The 20,862-nt window shown below is 44.3% G+C and overlaps 1 protein-coding gene across 4 annotated transcripts in view; it reads right to left on the bottom strand.

Annotated features, from left to right (window-relative positions):
* Window positions 1-1,445: 1,445 nt before the first annotated feature.
* nptna (neuroplastin a) overlaps window positions 1,446-20,862 on the bottom strand; it is a 99,268-nt gene continuing 79,851 nt past the window's right edge. For 3 of the 4 annotated variants that reach the window (XM_031801587.1, XM_031801585.1, XM_031801588.1), the window contains 5 exons: window positions 17,961-18,094; window positions 16,696-16,969; window positions 5,295-5,316; window positions 3,284-3,352; window positions 1,446-1,902 (listed from right to left, as the gene is read on the bottom strand). In XM_031801587.1, the coding sequence (XP_031657447.1) occupies window positions 3,292-3,352; window positions 5,295-5,316; window positions 16,696-16,969; window positions 17,961-18,094 (491 nt within the window). In that variant the 3' untranslated portion in view covers window positions 1,446-1,902; window positions 3,284-3,291. The remainder of the gene's footprint in view (window positions 1,903-3,283; window positions 3,353-5,294; window positions 5,317-16,695; window positions 16,970-17,960; window positions 18,095-20,862) is intronic. The other variant, XM_031801586.1, reaches the window with a different exon arrangement.

Genomic DNA, 20,862 nt, shown 5'->3' with positions numbered 1-20,862 from the left:
GTGTGTGTATGTGTGTGTGCGTGTGTGTGCGTGTGTGTGTGTGTGTGTGTGCGTGTGTGTGCATTAGTGTGTGTGTGCATTAGTGTGTGTGTGCATTAGTGTGTGTGTGCGTGTGTGTGTGTGTGTGTGCATTAGTGTGTGTGTGCATTAGTGTGTGTGTGCATTAGTGTGTGTGTGCATTAGTGTGTGTGTGCATTAGTGTGTGTGTGCATTAGTGTGTGTGTGCATTAGTGTGTGTGTGCATTAGTGTGTGTGTGCATTAGTGTGTGTGTGCATTAGTGTGTGTGTGCATTAGTGTGTGTGTGCATTAGTGTGTGTGTGCATTAGTGTATGTGTGCATTAGTGTGTGTGTGCAAGCTCAGAAATGGATGAAAATCATGTCATCAAACTGAAACAAACCATTTATTTTTTAAGTTTTTATTTTTAAAAATGACTTGTGATTGATTTTGAGATTGCTTTACAAGTGTCAATCTTGACATACATAACATAGTTCCTGTTGTCGCACTGCCTCCTACCTAGCTCCAACTTATAGATATACTGTATAACATTATCAACTATAGAGATCAACAAGCTGTCCAGTACGCTATCTATCAATGCTCTAAAGCTCATTCTAGATCAACATAGAGAATCTAAAAGCTGCTAAGAGGGATTTGTATATATTAATATCCATATGGATTATTATTGCATAGGATAATAGCCATGCTATACACAATACACACTTTTATTTCAGTTAAACACAGCAGTTAGAATGATTAGGAGGAGCTGTTACAATTACATACTAAATTAACTTTATAGAGATCTTTTTTTATTTCCATGATTTTTCCAAAGTGTAAGTGCATGTCATGAATGAATATCCTTCATATTACTACATGTATTGTTATATAAGGTGGTTGGATACATACAATACAGTACAGTACATGTTAAATATAGGAATTTTCAATCAAATTCAAAAAGACAGGGACATTGCAAAGCCCTTACTAAAATGCGAAACCAGATGTGATCTGATAAAATATGAATGAATTAAGTAACCAATTTATAAAATGGTATGTAGCAGAATGATAAACTGTACAGATCTACTGTCATACCAGATTATAATTGGTGGCGGTGGGGGGGGGGGGGGGGGGTGGGGTGGGGGGGGGTTCCTCCCTTTTTACATTGCAAAGTCTTTAGCTTCTCATAGTCAACACAAATAGTGATTATCTATTATCTAAGTAAACAAACAAAAAACAAGCCTGTGTCTAAAGTGACACCCTATTCCATATCATTCCATTCACATTCAAATCTGGATTTTGAGACCATTTCCACTCTTTTTCTTTAATCCAGGGGCCTGGTTTAGACCTGGAACACCAGGTAGGTCAAATGCATTAACAGGTAGAAACAACGAAAATACCTTTGGGGGGGGGGGGGGGGCGGGGGAAGGATATAGTGAAAAAGAGTGTCATTTGGGACACAGTCCAAAAAGCCATGTCAGGTCCGGACCAAACAGAATGTTAGAATACCTTGCATGCATTACTTCAGAATTAAGTAAAAATTGGAAAGAGATAAGAATTTGATCAGAATAAATAATCAAATCAAAAACAAATCAATAAACAGCGACAATCAATAACTGCATGCAGCAAACAATGGTTATAATGCTTCCCATAGACACTTCATAAATCATTCATAATGTTATGGGATCACGTTCATTGATCACATTCTTCACCCTTGTCACACGATAGCTAGATAATCAAAATCAGAAGGCATGCCTCATCATACAATACAGACATTTACAGTAGCTCCTCCTCTTCTTCTTCTTCTACGTCGTTTTATTGGCAGATAAATTCTTTATTAACACATTTCTATAAATCCCTTTTCCTGGTTACCTTCATATGGTCGATACATACATGTATAATATGGTATTATCTGTGGAAGGAAAACCAGGAAGTCAGTCATTAGCGTGTAAGTTCAATTGCTTAGGTTGTAATGACACCATGGTTGGGGATAATTCCATTTGAATTCAGTCCATTAGGTTCACTTCCTGGATTTATTGAAATGGAATTGACCCCACAACCCTGGCTGTTGCACACCACTTTCAGGGGGGCGATTTCATGTATAATATATAACTATCTGTCAGTTTATAATATATAACTAAGAACAGCCTCGATTTGTCGGGGCATGGACTCGACAAAGCGTTCCACACAGGGACGCTGACCCGTGTTGACCAATACTTCTCACAGTTGTGTCAAGTTGGCTGAATGTTCTTTGGGTGGCGGACCATTCTTGATACACACAGGAAACTGTTGAGCGTGAAAAACCCAGCAGGCTTCCAGTTCTTGACTCACTCAAACCGGTGCGCCTGGAACCTACTACCATACCCCGTTTAAAGGCACTTAAATCAATGGAACACAGACACAATCCATGTCTCAGTTGTCTCGAGGCTTCACAATCCTTCTTTAACCCAGTCTCCTCCCCTTCATCTACACTGATTTAAGGGGATTTAACAGGTGACATCAATAAGGGATTATAGCTTTCACCTAGATTCACCTGGTCAGTCTGTTGCGGAAAGAGAATGCGTTCTTATTGTTTAGTCCACTCAGTGTACATCTGTCTGTCAGTGGTATTGACAGGGTTACATCTGTCTGTCAGTTGTATTGACAGGATTACATCTATCGGTCAGTGGTATTGACAGGATTACATCTATCTGTCAGTGGTATTGATGAGATTACATCGGTCTGTCAGTGGTATTGACGAGATTACATCTATCTGTCAGTGGTATTGACAGGATTACATCTATCTGTCAGTGGTATTGACAGGATTATATCTATCTGTCAGTGGTATTGACGAGATTACATCTATCTGTCAGTGGTATTGACAGGATTACATCTATCTGTCAGTGGTATTGACAGGATTACATCTATCTGTCAGTGGTATTGACAGGATTATATCTATCTGTCAGTGGTATTGACGAGATACAGTGTGGTCACAGTTTATTTGATAAAGTAGACTAGCTTTGTTTTTCAATATTGATCTCCTGTACAACATGTGGCTATCTGTGGTGATCGACAGGTTATTCATAACATACTGTAGCTACATGATGCAGTAAACAACAACAACATACAACTGGATAAACAGATCATATGTATCAAGCTTCTCAGATTAGGAGTGCTGAACTAGGATCAGCCCCCACCCCTCCATGTATGTGATCCTATTAATTGTGTTCTGTAAGCAAAAACGATCCTGAATCAGATGCTTGATGCTTTAGTTTCTTATCTTGGCATTACCAATAAAAAAAAATCAAACGTACCAGTGTTCTCAGTTTGTGTTCCTCTGACGAAGGTTCTTGTCTTTGTGATTGTTGGTGGAATTAGTTTTCCTTCAATAGGATAAACACACGTTAGACTGGGATACCATCAAAATAATTCTACTGTAATGCACCTTATTGCTGATCACAAATATTACATCTACTGATCATTCAAAGGGGTTAGAACCCTACACCTACTGATCATTCAAAAGGGTTAGAAAACCTACATCTACTGATAATTCAAAAGGGTTAGAAGCCTACATCCTACTGATCATTCAAAAGGGTTAGTAACCTACATCTACTGATAATTCAAAAGGGTTAGAAGCCTACATCTACTGATCATTCAAAATGGTTAGAAGCCTACATCTACTGATCATTCAAAAGGGTTAGAAGCCTACATCTACTGATCATTCAAAATGGTTAGAAGCCTACATCTACTGATCATTCAAAAGGGTTAGAAGCCTACATCTACTGATCATTCAAAAGGGTTAGAAGCCTACATCCTACTGATCATTCAAAAGGGTTAGAACCCTACAACTACTGATCATTAAAAGGGGTAGAACCCTACAACTACTGATCATTCAAAAGGGTTAGAAGCCTACATCCTACTGATCATTCAAAATGGTTAGAAGCCTACATCCTACTGATCATTCAAAAGGGTTAGAAGCCTACATCTACTGATCATTCAAAAGGGTTAGAAGCCTACATCTACTGATCATTCAAAAGGGTTAGAAGCCTACATCTACTGATCATTCAAAAGGGTTAGAACCCTACAACTACTGATCATTAAAAGGGGTAGAACCCTACAACTACTGATCATTCAAAAGGGTTAGAACCCTACATCCCTGACCATTCAAAAGGGTTAGAACCCTACATCTACTGATCATTCAAAAGGGTTAGAATCCTACATCTACTGATCATTCAAAAGGGTTAGAACCCTAAATCTACTGATCATTAAAAAGGGTTAGAACCCTACATCTACTGATCATTAAAAGGGGTTAGAACATTACATCTACTGATCATTAAAAAGGGTTAGAACCCTACATCCCTGATCATTCAAAATGGTTAGAACATTACATCTACTGATCATTCAAAAGAAAGGGTTAGAACCCTACATCTCTGATCATTAAAAAGGGTTAGAACCCTACATCTACTGATCATTCAAAAGGGTTAGAAGCCTACATCTACTGATCATTCAAAAGGGTTAGAAGCCTACATCTACTGATCATTCAAAAGGGTTAGAAGCCTACATCCTACTGATCATTCAAAAGGGTTAGAACCCTACAACTACTGATCATTAAAAGGGGTAGAACCCTACAACTACTGATCATTCAAAAGGGTTAGAACCCTACATCCCTGACCATTCAAAATGGTTAGAACATTACATCTACTGATCATTCAAAAGAAAGGGTTAGAACCCTACATCTCTGATCATTAAAAAGGGTTAGAACCCTACATCTACTGATCATTCAAAGGGGTTAGAACCCTACATCTACTGATCATTCAAAGGGGTTGGAACATTACATCTACTGATCATTCAAAAGAAAGGGTTAGAACCCTACATCTCTGATCATTAAAACGGGTTAGAACCCTACATCTACTGATCATTCAAAGGGGTTAGAACCCTACATTTACTGATCATTCAAAGGGGTTGGAACATTACATCTACTGATCATTAAAAAGGGTTAGAACATTACATCTACTGATCATTAAAAAGGGTTAGAACATTACATCTACTGACCATTAAAAAGGGTTAGAACCCTACATTTACTGATCATTCAAAGTTGTTTTTTTTCAAGCATGCCGTATGGATGACTCAGAGGCATTGTTGCTGTCAATTAGGAACATTGGAATTTGAAGATCAATTTCAGTTGACTTTCTGAATTCAAATAGAATTGAGCCTAACGCTGATTTACAGTGGTTTACAGAAACAGGTCCAGTATGGAAATACTAGAGTAAAACACCACACATAGACTTCTAACTAAATAAATGATTGTAACATAGATGTACTTACATTGGTCCAGCTGGTTCGTCATCTGATGCACAAAGGGAAAACATAGAGAAATGAAGACAAATTAAGAAAATGGTGCACGCTGATGGTGGAATGGAAAATTGTCATGGTAGAAAGTATGTCTAAAAATAAGCAATGTGTTAACGGTGGTAATATGACTGTAACATCTTGCCTGGTTGGAGGCTTGGTCGAACGATGTTCAAAGCGAGTTCCATAGTTCCATCATTTTGGAATTGAACTTAGTTCCATAAGTGGAATTAAAAGGGCAATTTCACATATTCATAATCTCCAGCATCACTCCAACATTAACATGCAGTGTGTGAAAATGGAGCGTTTTTATGTTTTGTAGTAGTAAAAAAAAAAAGGGAAATTAGTTGGGAAATTAGTTGTTTCCAATGACACCGGTGCACATCTTTTGATTTTAAACAATTATGAGTACGCATCGACTACTAAATGCATACTAATTGTCTACGAATTGTCCACTAGATGTGGACAATTGTCTAAATGTCTACATATTGGTTAATGATGTCATTCAAAACACTTATCTTGATTATGGAAGCCCCCCTCCCCCCCGCACCTCTCTGACTCAGAGGGGTTGGGTTAAATGCGGAAGACACATTTCAGTTGAAGGCATTCAGTGGTACAGCTGACTAGGTATCCCCCTCTCCCTTTCCCGCTCTCTTTTTAACTACAAAACATAGAAACACGCCATTTTCACCTATGTTGATGTTGGGGTGGTGCTGGAGATGATGAATATGAAGTTGAAACATTTTCTATATGTCCCTTTAAATTCCATATGTGGAATTCAGTTAAATTCCATATGTGGAATTCAGTTAAATTCCATATGTGGAATTCAGTTAAATTCCATATGTGGAATTCAGTTAAATTCCATAAGTGAATGAACTAAACTTAACCTCATAACCATGCTGATGGAATGGAAGCTCAGATGAAGAAGTTAAATAGAGAATAGAACCTATGCTGAATGGAAGCCATCTTAAAACTTCGCGTGAGACGGACAAATCACAGTAGCAATTAACACCAAATGCAGTCAAAAAGAGCAATAAAACCAACAAGAACCATGGGATGACAAAGTGATTATGAAATTCAAGCAGAGCAGATGCAAGTTTAAAATTCACTTTCGTTACAAACATACCGTATCATGCATAGGCAGACAGACTGCGCACAAAAGTCTATTCACGAACTGCCATTGAAATTGACCAGCACAGAGAAAACAATTGTTGTCCTGTGATGCTAAATCGGTAGTGCATGGTGCTTGCAAAGCCAAGGAGTGTGGGTTCGATTCCTGCTGGGGCTACCAATACGAAAAAATGTACGTACACATGACTGTATGTCACTTTTTATTAAACCGTCTGCTGCATGGCATGTATTATATTATATTCATTGACTCTTTACAAAAGGTATATATGCTCCTAGCATAAACTAGAGAATACAAAACATTCAAAACTGAAGATACCCTTGATGGTGACCTTGAAGGTGACCTTGCAGATACCCTTGAAGGTGACCTTGCAGATACCCTTGAAGGTGATCGTGCAGATACCCTTGAAGATACCCTTGAAGATACCCTTGAAGGTGACCTTGCAGATACCCTTGAAGATACCCTTGAAGGTGACCTTGCAGATACCCTTGAAGGTGACCTTGCAGATACCCTTGAAGGTGACCTTGAAGGTGACCTTGCAGATACCCTTGAAGGTGACCTTGAAGGTGACCTTGCAGATACCCTTGAAGGTGACCTTGCAGATACCCTTGAAGATACCCTTGAAGGTGACCTTGCAGATACCCTTGAAGGTGACCTTGCAGATACCCTTGAAGATACCCTTGAAGGTGACCTTGCAGATACCCTTGAAGGTGACCTTGAAGGTGACCGTGGCACAATATACCATTTGTTTTGTTTATGTAAGCTCAGAGTCTTTGACTGAGAAACGCCATAGAGAAGTAGTCTAAGCAGCAAGTTAGGATGCATTACACTTTTATGGTTCTAAAGAAAACCCAGTGTGCAAAACGAGCGATATGACCAGATGACAACCAAAATATGACGTCTTGATTACATTTTTATGCCGTCAGTAAAAAAAAAAAAAACGTCTTTACAGAGACCATTTAGTTGTAAACTGGTAATATGACCAGATGACAACCAAAATATGACGTCTTGAGGACATCTCGATGCCGTCAGTAAGAAAAACATCTTTACAGAGACCGTTTAGTTGTAAACCAGTAATATGACAATATTTCCAACAACAAAAATCAGTTTAAAACCAGAGAATTACGTCTGTTTGACGTCTTGTGCCAAATTTTGCCCACTGTGGACAGATGCATGTAGATAATGTTGTGTGAATATGTCCTGGGGTCAGATTTGCTGTCTTGGCCAATATCCTATGGTACAACAACCATAGGAGTTAGCTGAACAACACAAACAGCTCTTGGGCCAGGCATAGTATGTTATAGATGCTGATTGAAACTCAAGAGGCATGCAGGAGTCTCTCACTTACCAAACATAGGTTGGGTTATGCAATTTGGGAAAGAGGCGGGGAAAATATTACACAGTAATACCCTACTTGTATACTCTAAACTTGTCTTAGCACTGCTAATATATATTAACTAAGGGTGTGGGTGTGTGTGTGTGTGTGTGTGTGCGTGCATGTGTCACACCTTCGCAGTAGACATCTGCTCTGTCATTACCTGACACTATGCTGGCTGCGCCTGCACTCAATAATTAAGTCTGAGTAGCTTCACCCAACAGGCGGACACACACACACACAACTCAGTTGTTGTAGGAGACACCTTGTCAGGACAATCTCAGGGATAGAATATTCTTGGGTAGTATGAAACTGTAGCCAACAGGGAAGTGTCTATTATTAACGACTGTCGAAGTGCCTTGGCTTTCTCCCCAAATGGCACCCTGTTCTCTATACAGAGCCCTATATGCCCACTGTCCAAAGTAGTGCACTATAAAGGGAATAAAGTACCATTTGAAACGCATGTCCTCGTGCTTCTCATTCAGTTAGGCCAGCTGGGACGATGTTAGGCCAGCTGGGACGATGTTAGACTAGCTGGGACGATGTTAGGCCAGCTGGGACGATGTTAGACTAGCTGGGACGATGTTATGCCAACTGGGACGATGGTAGACTAGCTGGGACGATGTTATGCCAACTGGGACGATGGTAGACTAGCTGGGACAATGGTATGCCAACTGGGACGATGGTAGACTAGCTGGGATGATGGTATGCCAACTGGGACGATGTTAGGCCAATTGGGACGAAGTTAGGCCAGCTGGGACGAAGTTAGGCCAGCTGGGATGATGTTAGGCCAACTGGGACGATGTTATGCCAACTGGGACGATGTTATGCCAACTGGGACGATGTTATGCCAACTGGGACGATGTTAGGCCAGCTGGGACGATGGAAAACAAGCTGGGACGATGGTAGACTAGCCGGGCCGATGGTAGACTAGCCGGGACGATGTTAGACTAGCCGGGACGATGTTAGACTAGCCGGGACGATGTTAGACTAGCCGGGACGATGTTAGACTAGCCGGGACGATGTTAGGCCAACTTGGACGATGTAAAACAAGCTGGGACGATGGTAGGCCAGCTGGAACGATGGTAGGCCAGCTGGGACGATGGTAGGCCAGCTGGGACGATGGTAGGCCAACTGGGACGATGTTAGGCCAGCTAGGACGATGTTAGGCCAGCTGGGACGATGGTAGGCCAACTGGGACGATGGTAGCCCAGCTAGGACGATGTTAGGCCAGATGGGACGATGTTAAACTAGCTGGGACGATGTTATGCCAGCTGGGACGATGTTATGCCAACTGGGACGATGTTATGCCAACTGGGACGATGTTATGCCAACTGGGACGATGTTATGCCAACTGGGACGATGTTAGACCAGCTGGGACGATGTTAGACCAGATGGGACGATGTTAAACCAGCTGGGACGATGTTAGACCAGCTGGGACGATGTTAGACCAGCTGGGACGATGTAACACCAGCTGGGACGATGGTAGACTAGCTGGGACGATGTTATGCCAGCTGGGACGATGTTAGACTAGGTGGGACGATGTTATGCCAACTGGGACGATGGTAGACTAGCTGGGACGATGGTATGCCAACTGGGACGATGGTAGACTAGCTGGGACGATGGTATGCCAACTGGGACGATGGTAGACTAGTTGGGTCGATGTTATGCCAACTGGGACGATGTTAGGCCAATTGGGACGAAGTTAGGCCAGCTGGGACGATGTCAGGCCAACTGGGACGATGTTATGCCAACTGGGACGATGTTAGGCCAGCTGGGACGATGGAAAACAAGCTGTGACGATGGTAGACTAGCTGGGCCGATGTAAAACAAGCTGGGACGATGGTAGACTAGCTGGGACGATGTTAGACTAGCCGGGACGATGTTAGACTAGCCGGGACGATGTTAGGCCAACTGGGACGATGTAAAACAAGCTGGGACGATGGTAGGCCAGCTGGGACGATGGTAGGCCAGCAGGGACGATGTTAGGCCAGCTGGGATGATGTAAAACAAGCTGGGACTATGTTAGGCCAACTGGGACTATGTTAGGCCAACTGGGACGATGGTAGGCCAGCTGGGACGATGGTAGGCCAGCTGGGACGATGTTAAACCAGCTGGGACGATGTTAGACCAGCTGGGACGACGTTAAGCCAGCTGGGACGACGCTAAGCCAGCTGGGACAATGTTAGGCCAGCTGGGACAATGTTAGGCCAGCTGGGACGATGTTAGGCCAGCTGGGACGATGTTAGGCCAGCTGGGACGATGTTAGGCCAGCTGGGACGATGTTATGCCAGCTGGGACGATGTTAGGCTAGCTGGGACGATGTTAGACTAGCTGGGACGATGTTAGACTAGCTGGGACGATGTTTGACTAGCTGGGATGATGTAAAACTAGCTGGGACGATGTAAAACCAGCTGGGACGATGGTAGACTAGCTGGGACGATGTTAGACTAGCTGGGACGATGTTAGACTAGCTGGGACGATGTTAGACTAGCTGGGACGATGTAAAAGCAGCTGGGACGATGGTAGACCAGCTGGGACGATGTTTGGCCAACTGGGACGATGTTAGGCCAGCTGGGACGATGTTAGGCCAACTGGGACAATGTTAGGCCAGCTGGGACGATGTTATACTAGCTGTGACGATGTTATGCCAGCTAGGACGATGTTAATTCAACTGGGACGATATTAGACTATCTGGGACGATGTTAGGCCAGCTGGGACAATGTTAGGCCAACTGGGACGATGTTAGGCCAGCTAGGACGATGTTAAGCCAGCTGGGATGATGTTAAGCCAGCTGGGACAATGTTAGACTAGCTGGGACGATGTTAGACTAGCTGGGACGATGTAAAACCAGCTGGGACGATGTTAGGCCAGCTGGGACGATGTTAGGCCACCTGGAACAATGTTAGGCCAACTGGGACGATGTTAGGCCAGCTGGGACGATGTTAAGCCAGCTGGGATGATGTTAAGCCAGCTGGGACAATGTTAGACTAGCTGGGACGATGTTAGACTAGCTGGGACGATGTAAAACCAGCTGGGACGATGTTAGGCCAGCTGGGACGATGTTAGGCCAGCTGGGACGATGTTAGGCCAGCTGGGACAATGTTAGGCCAGCTGGAACAATGTTAGGCCAGCTGGGACGATGTTAGGCCAGCTGGGACGATGTTAGGCCAGCTGGGACGATGTTAGGCCAGCTGGGACGATGTTATGCCAGCTGGGACGATGTTAGGCTAGCTGGGACGATGTTAGACTAGCTGGGACGATGTTAGACTAGCTGGGACGATGTTAGACTAGCTGGGACGATGTAAAACTAGCTGGGACGATGGTAGACTAGCTGGGACGATGTTAGACTAGCTGGGACGATGTTAGACTAGCTGGGACGATGTTAGACTAGCTGGGACGATGTAAAAGCAGCTGGGACGATGGTAGACTAGCTGGGACGATGTTTGGCCAACTGGGATGATGTTTGGCCAACTGGGACGATGTTTGGCCAACTGGGACGATGTTAGGCCAGCTGGGACGATGTTAGGCCAACTGGGACAATGTTAGGCCAGCTGGGACGATGTTAGGCCAGCTGGGACGATGTTAGGCCAGCTGGGACGATGTTATACTAGCTGTGACGATGTTATGCCAGCTAGGACGATGTTAATTCAACTGGGACGATATTAGACTAGCTGGGACGATGTTAGGCCAGCTGGGACAATGTTAGGCCAACTGGGACGATGTTAGGCCAGCTAGGACGATGTTAAGCCAGCTGGGATGATGTTAAGCCAGCTGGGACAATGTTAGACTAGCTGGGACGATGTTAGACTAGCTGGGACGATGTAAAACCAGCTGGGACGATGTTAGGCCAGCTGGGACGATGTTAGGCCACCTGGGACAATGTTAGGTCAACTGGGACGATGTTAGGCCAGCTGGGACGATGTTAAGCCAGCTGGGATGATGTTAAGCCAGCTGGGACGATGTTAGACTAGCTGGGACGATGTTAGACTAGCTGGGACGATGTAAAACCAGCTGGGACGATGTTAGGCCAGCTGGGACGATGTTAGGCCACCTGGGACGATGTTAGGCCACCTGGGACGATGTTAGGCCACCTGGGACGATGTTAGGCCACCTGGGACGATGTTAGGCCACCTGGGACGATGTTAGGCCAGCTGGGATGATGTTAAGCCAGCTGGGACAGTGTTAGACTAGCTGGGACGATGTTAGACTAGCTGGGACGATGTAAAACCAGCTGGGACGATGTTAGGCCAGCTGGGACGATGTTAGGCCACCTGGGACGATGTTAAACCAGCCGGGTGGGACGATGTTAGGCCAGCTGGAACGATGTTAAACCAGCTGGGATGATGTTAAACCAGCTGGGACGATGTTAAACCAGCTGGGACGATGTTAGACTAGCTGGGACGATGTTAGACTAGCTGGGACGATGGTAGACAAGCTGGGACGATGGTAGGCCAGCTGGGACGATGGTAGGCCAGCTGGGACGATGTTAGACCAGCTGGGACGATGTTAGACCAGCTGGGACGATGTTAGACCAGCTGGGATGAGGTTAGGCCAGCTGGGACGATGTTAGGCCAGCTGGGACGATGTTAGGCCAGCTGGGACGATGTTAGCAAGGTAGTAGTGGTAAAAATGTGGAACACATGTCCCTGCTCACTGTGGGTTAATAGGAGGGTAAACCCTGATCACCGTGGGTAAATAGGAGGGTAAACCCTGAACACCGTGGGTTAATAGGAGGGTAAACCCTGAACACCGTGGGTTAATAGGAGGGTAAACCCTGATCACTGTGGGTTAATAGGAGGGTAAACCCTGAACACCGTGGGTTAATAGGAGGGTAAACCCTGATCACCGTGGGTTAATAGGAGGGTAAACCCTGAACACCGTGGGTTAATAGGAGGGTAAACCCTGAACACCGTGGGTTAATAGGAGGGTAAACCCTGAACACCGTGGGTTAATAGGAGGGTAAACCCTGGACACTGTGGGTTAATGGGAGGGTAAACCCTGGACACTGTGGGTTAATAGGAGGGTAAACCCTGAACACTGTGGGTTAATAGGAGGGTAAACCCAGAACACCGTGGGTTAATAGGAGGGTAAACCCTGAACACCGTGGGTTAATAGGAGGGTAAACCCAGAACACCGTGGGTTAATAGGAGGGTAAACCCAGAACACCGTGGGTTAATAGGAGGGTAAACCCTGAACACCATGGGTTAATAGGAGGGTAAACCCTGAACACCGTGTGTTAATAGGAGGGTAAACCCTGAACACCGTGGGTTAATAGGAGGGTAAACCCTGAACACCGTGGCTTAATAGGAGGGTAAACCCTGAACACCGTGGGTTAATAGGAGGGTAAACCCTGAACACTGTGGGTTAATAGGAGGGTAAACCCTGAACACTGTGGGTTAATAGGAGGGTAAACCCTGAACACCATGGGTTAATAGGAGGGTAAACCCTGAACACCATGGGTTAATAAGAGGGTAAACCCTGAACACCGTGTGTTAATAGGAGGGTAAACCCTGAACACCGTGGGTTAATAGGAGGGTAAACCCTGAACACCGTGGCTTAATAGGAGGGTAAACCCTGAACACCGTGGGTTAATAGGAGGGTAAACCCTGAACACTGTGGGTTAATAGGAGGGTAAACCCTGAACACTGTGGGTTAATAGGAGGGTAAACCCTGAACACCGTGGGTTAATAGGAGGGTAAACCCTGAACACCGTGGGTTAATAAGAGGGTAAACCCTGAACACCGTGGGTTAATAGGAGGGTAAACCCTGAACACCGTGGGTTAATAGTAGGGTAAACACTGGACACTATGGGTTAATAGGAGGGTAAACCCTGAACACTGTGGGTTAATAGGTGGGTAAACCCTGAACACCGTGGGTTAATAGGAGGGTAAACCCTGAACCCTGAACACCGTGGGTTAATAGGAGGGTAAACCCTGAACACTGTGGGTTAATAGGTGGGTAAACCCTGAACACCGTGGGTTAATAGGAGGGTAAACCCTGAACACCGTGGGTTAATAGGAGGGTAAACCCAGAACACCGTGGGTTAATAGGAGGGTAAACCCTGAACACCGTGGGTTAATAGGAGGGTAAACCCTGAACACCGTGGGTTAATAGGAGGGTAAACCCAGAACACCGTGGGTTAATAGGAGGGTAAACCCTGAACACCGTGGGTTAATAAGAGGGTAAACCCTGAACACCGTGGGTTAATAGGAGGGTAAACCCTGAACCCTGAACACCGTGGGTTAATAGGAGGGTAAACCCTGAACACTGTGGGTTAATAGGTGGGTAAACCCTGAACACCGTGGGTTAATAGGAGGGTAAACCCTGAACACCGTGGGTTAACAGGAGGGTAAACCCTGAACCCTGAACACCGTGGGTTAATAGGAGCATAAACCCTGAACACCGTGGGGTAATAGGAGGGTAAACCCTGAACACCGTGGGTTAAAAGGAGGTTAAACCCTGAACACCGTGGTTTAATAGGAGGGTAAACCCTGATCACTGTGGGTTAATAGGAGGGTAAACCCTGAACACCGTGGGTTAACCGGAGGGTAAACCCTGAACACTGTGGGTTAATAGGAGGGTAAACCCAGAACACCGTGGGTTAATAGGAGGGTAAACCCAGAACACCGTGGGTTAATAGGAGGGTAAACCCTGAACACCATGGGTTAAGAGGAGGGTAAACCCTGAACACCGTGTGTTAATAGGAGGGTAAACCCTGAACACCGTGGGTTAATAGGAGGGTAAACCCTGAACACCGTGGGTTAACAGGAGGGTAAACCCTGAACACCGTGGGTTAATAGGAGGGTAAACCCTGAACACTGTGGGTTAATAGGAGGGCAAACCCTGGACACTGTGGGTTAATAGGAGGGTAAACCCTGAACACCGTGGGTTATTAGGAGGGTAAATCCTGAACACCGTGGGTTAATAAGAGGGTAAACCCTGAACACCGTGGGTTAACAGGAGGGTAAACCCTGAACACCGTGGGTTAATAGGAGGGTAAACCCAGAACACCGTGGGTTAATAGGAGGGTAAACCCTGAACACCATGGGTTAATAGGAGGGTAAACCCTGAACACCGTGTGTTAATAGGAGGGTAAACCCTGAACACCGTGGGTTAATAGGAGGGTAAACCCTGAACACCGTGGGTTAACAGGAGGGTAAACCCTGAACACCGTGGGTTAATAGGAGGGTAAACCCTGAACACCGTGGGTTAATAGGAGGGTAAACCCTGAACACTGTTGGTTAATAGGAGGGCAAACCCTGGACACTGTGGGTTAATAGGAGGGTAAACCCTGAACACCGTGGGTTATTAGGAGGGTAAATCCTGAACACCGTGGGTTAATAAGAGGGTAAACCCTGAACACCGTGGGTTAACAGGAGGGTAAACCCTGAACACCGTGGGTTAATAGGAGGGTAAACCCTGAACACCGTGGGTTATTAGGAGGGTAAACCCTGAACACCGTGGGTTAAAAGGAGGTTAAACCCTGAACACCGTGGTTTAATAGGAGGGTAAACCCTGATCACTGTGGGTTAATAGGAGGGTAAACCCTGAACACCGTGGGTTAACCGGAGGGTAAACCCTGAACACTGTGGGTTAATAGGAGGGTAAACCCAGAACACCGTGGGTTAATAGGAGGGTAAACACAGAACACCGTGGGTTAATAGGAGGGTAAACCCTGAACACCATGGGTTAAGAGGAGGGTAAACCCTGAACACCGTGTGTTAATAGGAGGGTAAACCCTGAACACCGTGGGTTAATAGGAGGGTAAACCCTGAACACCGTGGGTTAACAGGAGGGTAAACCCTGAACACCGTGGGTTAATAGGAGGGTAAACCCTGAACACTGTGGGTTAATAGGAGGGCAAACCCTGGACACTGTGGGTTAATAGGAGGGTAAACCCTGAACACCGTGGGTTATTAGGAGGGTAAATCCTGAACACCGTGGGTTAATAAGAGGGTAAACCCTGAACACCGTGGGTTAACAGGAGGGTAAACCCTGAACACCGTGGGTTAATAGGAGGGTAAACCCAGAACACCGTGGGTTAATAGGAGGGTAAACCCTGAACACCATGGGTTAATAGGAGGGTAAACCCTGAACACCGTGTGTTAATAGGAGGGTAAACCCTGAACACCGTGGGTTAATAGGAGGGTAAACCCTGAACACCGTGGGTTAACAGGAGGGTAAACCCTGAACACCGTGGGTTAATAGGAGGGTAAACCCTGAACACCGTGGGTTAATAGGAGGGTAAACCCTGAACACTGTTGGTTAATAGGAGGGCAAACCCTGGACACTGTGGGTTAATAGGAGGGTAAACCCTGAACACCGTGGGTTATTAGGAGGGTAAATCCTGAACACCGTGGGTTAATAAGAGGGTAAACCCTGAACACCGTGGGTTAACAGGAGGGTAAACCCTGAACACCGTGGGTTAATAGGAGGGTAAACCCTGAACACCGTGGGTTATTAGGAGGGTAAACCCTGAACACCGTGGGTTAATAGGTGGGTAAACCCTGAACACCGTGGGTTAATAGGAGGGTAAACCCTGAACACCGTGGGTTAATAGTAGGGTAAACCCTGAACGCTGTGGGTAAACTAAAATTACTTGGGTTAGCCCTCCACTACATCACTATTTGTTAGGTCAACAGCTGGTTGGCAAGGATTCACATATACAGAGAGAACTACAGTATGTTTTAAAAATGTAGCATTGAAGAACGTCGACTATTGTTTTTCTCCACTTTGAAAACAATGAACTACTTGAAATGGCTATCTGCAAACTATACTTGACCACAAAAACAATAAAAACATAAAAATGAGAACAAACCACAAATCAAAATGGCCGCCATGACTGATATGGTCTCAGACTCCTCACTCACCGTCTTGTATGTCGTCTGGCTTCTTGCGTTTTTCATAGACCACGATGATGATGACCAGGATAATGACCTCGGCCAGGACGCCCAGCAGAGGCCAAAGCCAGGCCAGGTAGCTCCGGACCCGCAGCACAGACACCACGGACGTGGTGCCGATCATGTTGGTGGCGTTACACTGGTACTCCCCCGGGTCGGAGCCGATGTCCAGGTTGATGATGCTCAGCTCAGTGTAGTTGTCTTTGTTGTTAATGAAGAAACGGCCAGAGGAGTTTTCAATGTCCTGGGGGGAGGGGGAGAAGAGAAAGACAAGGGTGGGAGAGCAGAGAGAAAAAGAGAGAAGTGATTATGGTATGTGTGTGTGTGTGTGTGTGTGTGTGTGTGTGTGTGTGTGTGTGTGTGTGTGTGTGTGTGTGTGTGTGTGTGTGTGTGTGTGTGTGTGTGTGTGTGCAAGTGTGCCAATGTCCTGGGGGAAGAAAAACCACAACCACAACCACCACAACAACCACAACCACTGCAACAACCACCACCGCAACAACCACCACAACAACCACCACCACAACAACCACAACCACAACAACCACAACCACCGCAACAACCACCACAACAACCACCACCACAACAACCACAACCACCACAACAACAACCACAACAACCACAACCACCACAACAACAACAACAACAACCACAACAACCACCACCACCCCCACAACAACAACCACAACCACAACAACCACAACAACAACAACCACAACAACCACAACAACCACCACCACAACAACAACAACCACCACCACCACAACAACCACCACCACAACCACCATAACAACCACAACCACAACAACCACAACAACCACCACCACAACCACCACCACAACAACAACCACAACAACAACCACCACAACCACAACAACCACCCCCACAACAACAACCACAACCACCCCCACAACAACAACAACCACAACAACCACCACAAACACAACAACCACAACCACAACAATAACCACAACAACCACCCCCACAACAACAACCACAACCACCACCACAACAACAACAACCACAACAACAACAACCACAACCACCACCACCCCACAACAACAACCACCACCACCACCACCACAACAACAACCACTAAAAACAACCACAACAACCACCACAACAACAACCACAACCACAACAATTACCACAACAACCACCACCACAACCACCATAACAACAACAACCACCACAACAACAACAACCACCACAACAACCACCATAACAACAAGACGTACCGCGTAGAACCCATTGTCCAGTTTGTGCCAGGTCCAGATAGGGTAGGGGTAGCCAGTGGCCTTACAGTAGAGCAGGGCCTTCTGGCCCTCATTCTTATTGTCACTACGCTTGTGGCCTGTGATGTCAGGACCAGCTGGAATGAGGGCACAACCAAATCAGAACAAAGTAAATCAAAAGGAATTCAATGATAACCTTTACTAATAATACAATGTTATCACATAAAAAAGTCTCAGGGCTAGTGTTCCAAATGGTGTATTTATTTTGAAAAGGGCCCACAGGGCTCTCTGGTCAAAAGTAGTGCAATATGTAGGGCATCGGGCACCATTTGGAATGCACAGAATGAAGGCAATGCCAGTTTCACTATTAATACAATGTTATCACATAACTAAGCAATAAGGCCCGAGGGGGTGTGGTATATTGGTCATATATCACAAAACCCTGAGGTGCCTTATTGCTTTTATAAACTGGTTACCGATGTAATTAGAGCAGCAAAAATACATGTTTTGTCATACCCATGGTATACAGTCTGATATACCACGGCTGTCAGCCAATCAGCATTCAGGGCTCAAATCACCCAGTTTATAATAATGCTTTAGTGTTTGAATTCCAAATAGTACACCATTCCTTATATAGTGCACTACTTTATGGGCCCTGGTTAAAAGTAGTGCACTATATAGGGAATAGGGTGCCACTGGGGAGGCATAGTGCACTATATAGGGAATAGGGTGCCACTGGGGAGGCATAGTGCAATATATAGGGAATAGGGTGCTACTGGGGAGGCATAGTGCACTATATAGGGAATAGGGTGCCACTGGGGAGGCATAGTGCACTATATAGGGAATAGGGTGCTACTGGGGAGGCATAGTGCACTATATAGGGAATAGGGTGCTACTGGGGAGGCATAGTGCACTATATAGGGAATAGGGTGCTACTGGGGAGGCATAGTGCACTATATAGGCTTTTCATTTTGAAAAATGTCAATACAGGAAGTGCCCTATTAGATATATACATTTACAGGACGGATTATTAGGTACACCACCCTGTTCACGAAAATCGATTCGCTCCTACAGACAGTGAATCGCGTGGCCGTTGCTTGCTATATAAAGCAGGCAGACAGGCATCCAGGCATTCAGTTACTTGTTTGATTGAACGTCAGAATGGACCAAACGAGTGACGTAAGTGACTAAGAGCGGTTCCAGGCGCACCAGTTCAAGTATCTCAGAAACGGACGAGCCCTCCTGGGCTTTTCACACACGACGGTGTCTAACGGTTTTACTGAGAACGGTGAGACAAACAACAAACATCCAGTCGGATGTATATAACAAAGTATTGAGAAACTTTTGTTATTGACCAAATACTTATTTTCCACCATAATTTGCAAATAAATTCATTAAAAATCCTACAATGTGATTTTCTGGATTTTTTTTCATCATTTTGTCTGTCATAGTTGAAGTGTACCTATGATGAAAATTACAGGCCTCTCTCATCTTTTTAAGTGGGAGAACTTGCACAATTGGTGGCTGACTAAATAAGTTTTTGCCCCACTGTATATATATAATTTGCTGACCCCACTGCAATTCCCCTGTGACCCCACTAGGGGTTGCAACCCGACTGTGAATACCACTTAGTGTAATGATCAGCCTTTGCACGATCTTGCAGACGTACACTCTCTGCTATCACTTTGTGTTGTATACAGACTACAGTTAATGTATACAGACTACAGTTAATGTATACAGACTACAGTTATTGTATACAGACTACAGTTATTGTATACAGACTACAGTTAATGTATACAGACTACAGTTATTATATAAAGAATACAGTTATTGTATACAGACTACAGTTATTGTATACAGACTATAGTTATTGTATACAGACTACAGTTATTGTATACAGACTACAGTTATTGTATACAGACTACAGTTATTGTATACAGACTACAGTTATTGTATACAGACTACAGTTATTGTATACAGACTATAGTTATTGTATACAGACTACAGTTATTGTATACAGACTACAGTTATTGTATACAGACTACAGTTATTGTATACAGACTACAGTTATTGTATACAGACTATAGTTATTGTATACAGACTACAGTTATTGTATACAGACTACAGTTATTGTATACAGACTACAGTTATTGTATACAGACTACAGTTATTGTATACAGACTATAGTTATTGTATACAGACTACAGTTATTGTATACAGACTACAGTTATTGTATACAGACTACAGTTATTGTATACAGACTACAGTTATTGTATACAGACTATAGTTATTGTATACAGACTACAGTTATTGTATACAGACTACAGTTATTGTATACAGACTATAGTTATTGTATACAGACTACAGTTATTGTATACAGACTACAGTTATTGTATACAGACTACAGTTATTGTATACAGACTACAGTTATTGTATACAGACTATAGTTATTATATAAAGAATACAGTTATTCTATACAGACTACAGTTATTGTATACAGACTACAGTTATTGATTACAGACTATAGTTATTGATTACAGACTACAGTTATTGATTACAGACTACAGTTATTGATTACAGACTACAGTTATTTATTACAGACTACAGTTATTGATTACAGACTACAGTTATTGATTACAGACTACAGTTATTGATTACAGACTACAGTTATTGATTACAGACTACAGTTATTGATTACAGACTACAGTTATTGATTACAGACTACACTTCTCTGCTCTGAAATCTCTGTGTGAATAAATACATACAGCATGTCCATGCCTTCACTGAGGCTGCTGTCCTTATACAGTGGGGAGAACAAGTATTTGATACACTGCCGATTTTGCAGGTTTTCCTACTTACAAAGCATGTAGAGGCCTGTAATTTTTTTTTATTTTTATCATAGAAG

This window comes from Oncorhynchus kisutch, linkage group LG22 (genome assembly GCF_002021735.2).
Source record: "Oncorhynchus kisutch isolate 150728-3 linkage group LG22, Okis_V2, whole genome shotgun sequence".
Taxonomy (NCBI): domain Eukaryota; kingdom Metazoa; phylum Chordata; class Actinopteri; order Salmoniformes; family Salmonidae; genus Oncorhynchus; species Oncorhynchus kisutch.
The sequence above is the reverse complement of the archived record's forward strand: the minus strand, read 5'-3'. Positions and strand labels throughout refer to the sequence as shown.